The following is an 11,496-nucleotide window of genomic DNA, read 5'->3' as shown; positions in this document are numbered from 1 at the left end:
TTATGCAGGAAAGAGGTATCAACAGTGTCAAATGCTTCAGAGAGGTCAAAGAAGAATGAGGATTGAGAAAAGGCCATCACATTTAGCAATTAAAACAACACTGCTAACTTCAGAGAGGGCAATTTTAGTTTGAATTATGAGGTTGGAAAACAGATTGCAGAGGGTTTAGAAGAGAGAGAAAAGGAAGTGGAAGCAATGAGTGGAGATGGCTTTCTACACTACAAAGGAGAGAGAGATTTACAAAATAGTTCACAGGGAAATGTAGGATCAAGTGAGATGTTTTTCTTAGGGATAAGTGAGTAGACATTTTTGGGTATCAGAAATGAAGTTAGAAGACAGGGAGAGAAGGAAAATTAAAGGGAGTGGGAAGACAGACCAATTTGCCAGACAAGTTGAGAGGGATTGGAGTCAAGGGTGCATGTAGAGGGTTTGGTCTTGGCAAGAAACAAAGCCACCTCTTCATTTGAGACCAGACTGGAGGAGTAAATAGCAGGGAAAGCTATCTGAGTGATATGAAATGAAGAATAAGGGGAAAGAGCTCTCAGGTAATGCTATCAATGTTTTTGGTGAGCTATAAGGTAAGGTCCTAATCAGAGAGGGCTGAGGAGGGGGTGTCATAGAATGTTTGAGAAGAGATGAGAACACATTAAACAATTGCAAGGAAAAGTGCAGAAGGTAATCTACCAAGGTGGAGAGAATCATTGTCTTGCTCCACTGCAGGTCAAAGTGAGAGTGGCTAATAAATTTTTAGTGTACCCAGTCAGCAGTTTCTTGCTTTCTTTTAGCTCTGTTCAGCAGCACATGAAGAGGAGGAACAAATGGGATGAATGGTGAAAGTAATCCAGAGATGAAGTTTCAAAAGGTATGATGAGTGACAGGACAAAGAGAAGCTGAATTACCAAGGGGTCAAGACATGAAAGAAAAGAAGACAGGACAGACAGTACAAGGTTAATGAACTGAGAAAGAACTAAAGAGTGGAGAGAATGGAGGGAACAGGGAAGATGAAGGGATTATAAAACACAGAGAAAGACGAAATTACAAAAGATTATTATCTTTTGGCACAGAGCTCCGGGCCTGGAGTCAAGAAGACTGAGCTTCCTGAATTCAAATCTGGCCACAGACACTTAACTAGCTGTGTGACCCTGGGCAAGGCACTTCATCCCAAGTTTGCCTCAGTTTCCTCATCTGTAAAATGAGCTGGAAAAGGAAATGGCAAGCCATTCAAGTATCTTTGCCAATAAAACCCCAAATGGGGTCACAAGGAGTAAGACATGACTAAAAATAACTGAATGACAAAAAATGTTACTATGCAAAGTCCAATTACTATGTCTTAATTAGGACTACTTTGGTTAAACTTCTATAATAAAGTATGTGAAGTATTTAGTAAACTTGCATGAAACTATCTGAATTTAATATCAAATTAAATGATAACAAAAAATTACCATGTTCACAAAGATGATCTTCAGCAATTTGTATGGCTCAATATACCCCACAACATACATAGGAAATAATGAGGCCATCTGAAAAAAAGAGAGAAACAATGAAAATGTTGTATAAAATTTAATTATTAGTTTGAGATACTTAACATACTAAAGAAATATTTCTAAGCATATTGGCATTATCTTTTTTATTCTCTTTCAATGACACCTGACAAATGGCTCCCAAAAATCAACGTCTATTTGTAAAACAAGAAACCTCAACTCAACCACAGAGTAACTCAATGTTTCGAAAGCAAAACCAAAAGAATAAAAGTACTCCTCTATTTTGTAAATGTATATTATTTTTTATAAAAGACTGGCTCATAATTCCACATTTTCATCTCCATTAGAAGTTTATTCAGTATAAGCTATCTCAATGTTCAGTTATAAAGGATTTTAATGTGCCAATATTTTGATTTCCTATACTGTAGCATGAAGTGACCAGGGCTTCTCAAAAACTTGGCCACTGATGCCCAGACTCTGGCACGCTCTACCCTGACAAAAAAGCTCACAGCACAGTTCTGGTAACGAAGTATGTGCTCTTTACCAGGTCTGGTCTCATTACATACAGAGAGGCTCGTGAGCAGACTGGCCACTTGGCAATAGATTCTTTGGCCTTGGCCATTCATGAAACAGACATTCCTTAGTCTAATATCAGACCCATTTCTGCCATAACAGTGAGAGTGTGGTGGAAAAGGGGGCCCAAGTTGGTAAGAATCACCTATTTTTAGGCTGTCTATAAACATTAGCTTAGTTGTCGATTCTCTAAACATGAAATCCTTGTCCAGAAAGTGGCCTAGTCCAAACCTCAAGAGAGATATTATTATATTACTTAAAGAGAGGCTACTAAGAAAATACCAGTTACTACTATCTCAAATGCCTATTTTCTTTTAAAAAAACTTTTATGAGAATAATACACATGTATTTTGGAGTTACCTCTGGTAAAGGTTGAAAAACAAGCACAGAATATCAAAAATTAGTAGATTTTACAGTAATACAACTGCCTAAACGGTACACAATACACTATCCCACTGTGTTAACATACGTTGACTAAAAAAAGAATTTTATTCAATGCAGCAAAACACCACCTTAAAGGATCTCCAACAAGGTGTCTCCCAGGAATATATTTAAAATCATGCAAGACTGCTACAAAGATCTGACAACAGAGATAACTTTGTGGAAAATGACCCAATCAAAAAACACTGGAAAACTTCTTAACACAGAAGACATTGGTCGGACTCTTCGAACAAGAGAAACAACATGTACAAAGTATGCCCGTTACACAGATTCTGATATGCAAGATGACGTACAATCCACAAAGCTTGATGGTATATCACAAAATAGATCTTGGACACTGAGGATAAACAATGAATTGACCCCCAGACTGAAGAGAACAAGAGGTGGATTGTATTGCCTTTAGGAAAGGTCTGCAGTGCTTTTAAGGACCCTTTTTCCTCAAACCAAGGCCCAGTATTCTTTTAGTGATGTTATATGGTGATAAGCCAGAGAAAACCAGTCTAGTAAGCATTAAAGTCTCAAGTCATCTAATGAAGTGAGAAGTATATGAGTGGGCTCAAGTAGTCTACAACATATTATCAATAAAGAATAACACAGGAAAAATGTCTGGTCATGGCATGAGAGGAAGCGATCATGGATGAAAATCCCACATGCTCCTCTAAGTATCCACGCAATGTCAAGAGTTAAAGGAAGGCCCTAGCAAGGTCAATAAACCCCCTGGAAAGGAATTAAGAGGGGACATAGATAAGAGTCGGACAGCATGGAAAAAATCATGAATGAACACACCACAGGAAAAATATTCACATCAGTAAGATCACAAATCCACCATTAAAATACCATTATACATATACCTCTATAGATAATCTTTCTATATTAGAAATTCAATTAAACTGTTTCAATTTTTATGTGAACAAAAGACTAATTTTATAACTCAATGTGGTATTTTGTTCAATATTCTTTCATACATAACTTTAGAAAACGCAATTTTCATTTAAACCAACTTCCTAATAATTTAAAAAGTTAGAACTAAGCATTCTTTATACGTTTTTATTTAATTTTTAAAACATTAATTATGTGTTTATGGGTAGCTAGTTTTACAGACCAAGCTAAATAAAACACATGGAAAAGTGAGCAAAGAGGTTAATTGAACAATTCAAGTCGTATTTATTAAGTAACTGTTATGTGTAAGCTACATATGATAGGCAATTGGGATACAAAGATGAAACAAATACAGCCCCTGCCCTAAAGGAGCTTACAACCTAATAACGGGAATAAAAGACAAGTACAAATAAATATAACACAAGTCAGATTATGATACATGCAAAGGAGAGATCTAGACAAAGTACAATGGAAAATTTTAGGATTACTTCCAGTTACATTCCAGACATACAAGGAGTTGTCAAAAAAAAAAGGGCTGCTAATCTTAGGGAAAATGTATCAGATAACACTGCACAAAAAAAAAAAAAAGGTTTTCTCACAATTTCTCTTTCACTCCATCATTAACACTAGATTGAAAAGTGAACTACTGCTCATCAGTCAGTGCACTTGATCCTTCAGCAAGCTAGGATACCCCCCAAGGTCAGAGTTCCTGAAGCCGCTCTGCTCCCCTTTACTCACAAACTAGCTTTTCAGTTGTCCTCACATTTCCCCAGTGGCTGAAGAACATAAGAGAAAACCAGGGCAGGGGATCAGGAAGAAGTTGATGAAAAAACACAAAGGACAAACCATCTATGGGGCAGTCCTACATCTGAAATGTACGACTAACTCATTTTTGTTGTCGGGAGAAAGGGTAATGATTGGAATATAATTAATCAATATCCAGACAGTGGGGTGGCATAGTGAACAGTGTACTCAGAGTGAGGAAGACCTTCATTCAAATGCAGCCTCAGACAGTTACTAGCTGTGACCCTGGGCAAATCATATTAACATCAGAGTAGCTGTAAGGATGAAATGAGATAATATTTATAAAGCACTTGGCAAAACTTAAAGCATTACAGAAGTGCTATTATTTCTTGTATTAGTTATCTCCATGTATTTCACTTTTAAGAGAATAGAATATATACCTAACAATTTCCCAGAAATGAATATACAAAATTGTACGGATTAATGTTTGCTTCGATATTTAATATTTTCACCAATAAGTTAAACAACAGATGTCAACTACACTGATTATGTTTGCTAATACCAGATTGGGCAGAAAAAAGTAGTTATAATTAATATGGTAACTGTGTACACTCTAAAAACATGTGGAGTTAAATATACCAAAATTCCTGGAGTGAACAAAGCTGTACAAATGATAGAGGACAAAGACACTCTATTAAAGACTGCATAAAACCATGCTAGAAAAAATAATCTAGGTGTCCTAAAACATAAAATGGTTCTGGGTTCACACTGCTCATCAATAAATATTTGCCTCTCGAATAAATGAATGAATAAGTATACTAATAAGGATAAACCACAAATTACAAAAGTATTTGACTCAAAGCTTTTGCAGTGACTTCAAAAAGAAATACTAATATTCAAAACAGTCCACTTTCTGAGGCAGTCTAAATCTTTGCAGATATTTTCAATGAGGTAAAATGAATTGGAACTGACTTGGTTAAAGCTCATACTTTCCAGAGGTCAAGTTGAACCAGGGGATAATCTTTGATACTTGTCTCCATGGGGGGCACCTTCCTCCACCAAAGTAGGTCACAAGTGGATCAAATTATTGCATTCTATGCAGCTGTCTTCCATCTCCTTATCGACCATGTGTGTTCTTCAGAGGTTGTACCTCACTCTTGTCATATGTCCTCTTTTCTTTTTTTTTGGTTCTCTCTCTCTCCTGGCTCCCTTCATGTATCTGTCTGAGAAACCTGCAACTTTAATTCTTCAGAAACTGTAACAAAGCACGTAGAACCAAACGACAATAACGCTAGAATATTGTTAACAAGATGGGCCCTTGTTGGAGGGAAAAGCTTGGAGTTATCATTAAAAACAATGTACAAAGCTGTAGTATTTGAATGTAACAAAATACTACTGTGAGATGAGAATAATGAGCAGGCAGATTTCAGAAAAACCTATAAAGATATACATGAACTGATGCTCAGTGAAGTGAGCAAAACCAAAACATCGTACACAGTAACAGCAACTGTGATTGACTCAGCTCTTCTCAGTAATAGAGGGATCCAAGACAATTTCAAAAGACTCATGATGGAAAAAGCTATCCACATTCAGAGAAAGAACTGATAAGAGCCTGAACGCAGACCGAAGCCGACTATTTTTTTTCTCGTGATTTTTCCCTTTTGTTTTGATTCTTCTCTTTCGCAACATGACTAATGCAGAAATATGTTAAATATTATTGTACACGTATAACATATATCAGATTGCATGCCATCTTGGGGAGGGAGCAAAGAGGGAGGAGGAAAACACTGGAACCCAAAACCTTATAAAAGTGATTACTGAAAACTAAAAACAAGTACTTTGAAAATTAGTTGGAGATGAAATAATTTAATCCAAAAGAACTGGTGAGTCAAAGAACTCTTGAAAAAAAAACCAGATAATTTCATCTAAGATGACAACAATAAGACAACAAAGCAAAACTTTTTCAGATGAAAATACTAATATTACTATGTAAAATACTAATGCTAAAATAAAATACTAATAATACTAAAATACTCCTTAGGTGGAAAATTTATTTTTCTAGATTACTTTACCAAAGAAAAATAAATCAATGACCTTCCTAAGAGACAGTCAATACACTTTTTATTAAATACCTAAAATGCACCAGGCACTGTTCAAGTGCTAGGGATACAAAGATGTGACTTACAGAATCACAGTCTAATGGGAAAGATAATATTTAATTAAATTATGTACAAGCAAGACATGATAAATTGGAAATAATCAACATAGAGAAAGCACTAGAATTAAGAGGCACTGGAAAAGGCTTCCTATAGAAAATAAGATTTTAACTGGTACTTCAAAGGAAGCCAGAAGGTGGAGATGAAGAAAGGGAGCATTCCATGGCTTGGGGATAGTCGCTGAAAACGCCTGGAATCAAAGAGATGGAAGTGTCTGTAAGGTGACGTGGCCAGACCCGCACTTTATGGAGCTCCCTCTGACATCTGAGTGGAGAATGCTGTGGCACGGGAAGAGACTTGTGGCAGCAGCATGTCTGACCGCGCTCCCTCATTACTCAAGCCATTCCCTATTACCTCCAGGATTCAATATGAAATCCTGTTTGGCTTTTAAAGACTTCCACAACCTAGCTCCTTCCTACTTTTCCAAGCTCCTTCTCATGCTCAATCCCATGTCCTCTGGGGCCTAGTGACACTGGCCTCCTTCTTGTCCCTTACAGAAGACACTCCCACCTGTCAACTCCTAGCATTTTTGCTGACTGGCTGGTCTCTATCCCTCTACTGCTTCACTTCCTACCTTCCCTGGCTTCCTTCAAGTCTCACCTAAAGTCCAACTTTGTCCAAGAAAGCTTTCCCAATTCCCATTAATGCTGGCATCTTTCCTCTGAACATTCTCTCCAATTTATACCTGCTGGTTCATCGATGTTTGCTGTCTCCCATTAGACCTTAAGGTCTTTGACAAAGGTACTACCTTTTGGCCTTCTTTGAATCCCCAGTGTCTAGTACAGCACCTGGAACATAATAAGCACTTAATAAAGGTTAGTTAACTGAACTGGGTATGCATTTAAAAAACAAAAACAAATCAAAATCCCCTAACTAAAACTCAAATTAGAAATTCAAAAAAATTAAAGAGCTTAACAAAATTGAAAGGAAAATATCTAACTGATTATTAAAAATTGGAGCTAGATTTTTTTGGGAAAAAGCTAATAAAAGGGACAAACAGTCTGACTTAAAAAAAAGATATGGAAACTAAATTGTTAACATCACAAGTAAAATAGGAGAATTCACAACAATTGGAAGAAATAAAAGAAACTATGAGAAAACTATTGTGCCTAAGTATAGGCCAACAAAAATAATTAAGTTTGAAATTAATGTTTATAAAAATATAAAATACTCCAAATTAAGAGAACAATAGATTAAATAATTCTATAGTAGACAAAGAAACTGAATGAGTCATCAATTAATTTCCAAAGGAAAAAGGACTGGCCAGATTTATAAGTGAATCCTATCTAAAATTCAAAATACAGTTCATGTAATATTATGTAAAATGTTAGCAAAAACAGTAAAAGAAGGGATCCTTCATATGGCCTTGATACCCAAACCAAAAAGTAATAGCAGAAAACAAAATAACAACTACAGGTCATTATCCATAAGGAATACTGAAACGAAAAACTAAATATCAAAAAGAAGATAAAAACAAACTATTAAAAAAGATTATATAGTATGGCAAGTTCAACAATCACTATGAATGCATTTCACTATAAGAATTATAAATATAATGTTGAAAAAGCATCTGACAAAATCCAATCATCATTTTTGCATTAAAAAAACTGAAAAGCACAAAAACAGACCTTTTCTCAATGTAGGCAATAGTACTGATCTAAGACTAAAAGTTAACATCATTTGTAACGGTGGGGGCGGGGGCGGTAAGACGCCTTTAGACGAAGATCTGGGGTAAACCAAGGATGTCTGTAATCATCACTGTTATTTAATATAGTTCTAAAAATGCTAGCTGTAGCACTAAGGCAAAAAGAAAAGAAATGGAAGCAATAAGCATAAACAAAGACAATACTGAATCTACTGCTTTTCTATGGATGATCTGACGGTCTACCCAGGAAAGCTAGAGCATCAACTAAAATGAGTTGAAACTTAATTACTTCAGCAACAATGCAGAATATAAAACAAATCTACACAAATGATCATCTTTTTTGTATATTACCAACAAAGTCCAAGGAGAAAAGATAAAAAGCAGTAATCCATTAATAACTATACAATGTTAAAAATATATATGGAAGTAATATCCACATGGGGAAAAAAACGTGAAAACTATAAAACTCTTAACAGAAATATATACTTAAACTACTATACATGTTTTGGCCATGATAATGTAACTTCTAACACAATCTAAATTTATTTGGTGTAAAACTATTCAGTCTGCCAAAGGATTAAAGATCTAGAAAGAATAATGATAACTGAATTCAACTAGGGGTACAAAAAGTCAAGAAGCTCAAAGAAAATAATGAAAAAAAGTGGCGGAATAAAGGACCTAGCAGTACCAGATCTCAAATATTACTACAAAAGCAGAAATCATTAAAACTATTTCACACCAGAAAAAAACAGAGAGAAAGATTAATGGAATAGATTAAGTACACACACACACACACACACACACACACACACACACACACAGAGGCACAGCCACCAAAAGCAAATAAACGTAGTAAAAGAGTGTGATAAAACACAAAACCCCAAAAGCCACTTGGGGAAGGACTCAAATATTCTACAAAAATCTTGGGAAAAATGGAAAAGTCTGGCAGAAATTTGATGAAGATTAACATCTCATACCACATACAGAAAAGTCATATCATAAATAAACTGGATGATCAAGTCATTACTTTTTACGACTATGACTAAGAGTTCATGACCAAGCAAGTGACAGAGAGGACCACAGAAGAAAAAACAGAAAATTTTTATTACATAAAAATTAAAGTTTTTGCATAAACAAAACCAATGCAAAATTAGAAGGGAAACAGTTAAATGGGATAAAATCTTTGCAGCAAGATTCTCTGATGACCTCATATCCAAGATAAATAGGAACTGATTCAAATACTTATTATGAACAAGAATCATTCCCCAGCAGATAAATGGTCAATAGATATGAATAGGTAGTTTTCAAATTGTCACATGAAAACAATGGTGTAAATCACTATTAACTAGAGAAATGAAAATGAAGACAACTTTGAGGTTCTACCTCACACCTAACAGATTGGTAAAGACGCCCCCCCCCAAACAATAGCAAAATTACAAATACTGGAGGGAGGTGAGAGAAGATAAGCCCACTGATGCATGTTAAAGGTGAAGTCAGGAAGACTCATCTCCCTGAGCTTAAATCTGGCCTCAGACATTAGCTGGGTGACCTTCGGCATATCACTTAACCACTTAACCAAACTCAGTTTCCTCAATTGTACAATGAGTTGGAGAAGGAAATGGCAAACCACTCCAGCATCTTTCCCAAGAAAACCCCAAAATGGGGTCATGAAGAGTCAAACGTGACGGAGACGACTAAATAAAAACAAGCAAAAAAACCCAAATTGGTCCATCCAAGCTAGAGTTTTAGAATTATGCCCCCATAGTCACTAAACTAGCTAGAACTACACCCCCCAAGAGATCAAAGAGGAAAACGGCCCAAATGCACAATAAATTTGTAGAAGCTTTTTTTTTTTTTTTACTGTCAAGGAACTTAAGACTCTAAAGAGATGTCCACAAATTAGTAAGGCTGAACAAATTATAGTATATCAACTTAATAAAATATCATTGCACTGTAATAAATGATGAGAGGGAGGTTTTCAGAGAATCCTGACAAGATTTGCATAAACTAACAAGCAGAGTAAGCAGAACAATATATACAACAACATTGCAAAGGGCAAATTTGAAAGACTTAAGAATTCTCATGAATTAAATAAACAGCGATGATTTCAGAGGACTGGTGAGGAAACATGCTATCCACTTCCTGGAAGAAAGATGAAAACACACAGAATAAAACATACATTATGAGAATTTTGTTTTGTTTGAATATGCCTACTTAATTAAGGGAAAGCAATTTTAAATTTCTATTTTTCTTTATTTTAAATGGGGCAGGTAGTAATGAAAGGGGCAAGCAACAGGACTGCCACAAAATCTTAAAGTTACTGAAGCATATTTAAAAACACATGCGCAATGAGAAAGAAAGGCCAGAAGGAAACAGAGAAAAGGCTAGCTTTGAAAATTATGTTGAACTTATTATAATACTTGTTAAGGAAAAGCCAGTTTTACTTAATATTTAATTTCATATATAATTCTCTTTTGCTCTTCTACTTTGAATATGGAAATGTTCATTTTACTTGCAACGTTCAGAATTTTTAAAAATTAAAGTATATACAATCCCAAGAGACAATCCAGCCCATTCTACTTCTCAAGTTAAATTCTGAACCCCCTTCATCAATCAAAAACAGAATCCAAATTATATGTAGCAATAAACTAGGTCTGCATGTTGTCCGTTCAACTGCATATCACACTCAAAACTCAAATGACTTCATAAATTTGGATGCCTACTCAAATGAGGCCGATTGTAACCGATCTATGTTTGCCTAGGTAATCTTTATCTCTGTCTTCTCCAAAGTTCACCATGATGGGGTTCACCTAATATGCTGGGGGCCTCCCTCACTTTCTAACATTTCAAAGATATCAGCAGAGCACCTGGGCAATATGCCAATATTCTAAATATGTTGCCAGGCCATCTAACTCTTCAATCATTCATTTTCTTGATAAAGATAATTTATTCCTGTACTACTTTGAAGTTTTCTATGTTGCAGCTTGTTCACAACCAATATGAGCCTGCTGTCTTCTGTGTGACATTCATTTTCAATTGTTCTTTTACAAGTCTTGAAGCCATGCAATACTGGCATTAAGAATTAAATTTTGGTTTCTGGGACAAGCTTGGTGTTGTTATAAAATTTCCGGTCCATTTCCTTTGTCTCATTTAACAGAAAAGCTTTCAAATGCACATCGTAAGAAACATTCTTCATCTACTTGATTTTTCCTGTGTAAATGGACAGGCCACACTCCTTTGAATGGTTCCCAACCTCTTCTATAAGACTTTGCATTGTCCAAGGGCTTGATGAAATCAGCACGGTCATCTGCACCATCATCCATAGGTAATCTATGTCTAACTTAGAATACGTCTAACCTTTGCTATCACTGTAAACATCTTCACTAAGCATACATGTACCTGTTATTTTATGTCTTACTAGGCAATTATGGCTGGAGGGTCAATGAATAAGGTTTTCTCTTACCGTCTTGCACAGTGTTGAGGTATACATTGGAGATACATTGTTGGAAGTTTTTTA

The 11,496-nt window shown here is 35.6% G+C and overlaps 1 protein-coding gene across 1 annotated transcript in view; it reads right to left on the bottom strand.

The window, feature by feature from the left end:
• Positions 1-11,496, bottom strand: part of LOC118831314 (probable C-mannosyltransferase DPY19L1) — a 174,430-nt gene that overhangs the window by 75,932 nt on the left and 87,002 nt on the right. The window contains exon 10 of the mRNA XM_036738602.1: positions 1,443-1,520. Coding sequence (XP_036594497.1) covers positions 1,443-1,520 — 78 coding nt within the window. The remainder of the gene's footprint in view (positions 1-1,442; positions 1,521-11,496) is intronic.

This window comes from Trichosurus vulpecula, chromosome 9 (assembly GCF_011100635.1).
Source record: "Trichosurus vulpecula isolate mTriVul1 chromosome 9, mTriVul1.pri, whole genome shotgun sequence".
In the NCBI taxonomy this organism is placed as follows: domain Eukaryota; kingdom Metazoa; phylum Chordata; class Mammalia; order Diprotodontia; family Phalangeridae; genus Trichosurus; species Trichosurus vulpecula.
The sequence above is the reverse complement of the archived record's forward strand: the minus strand, read 5'-3'. Positions and strand labels throughout refer to the sequence as shown.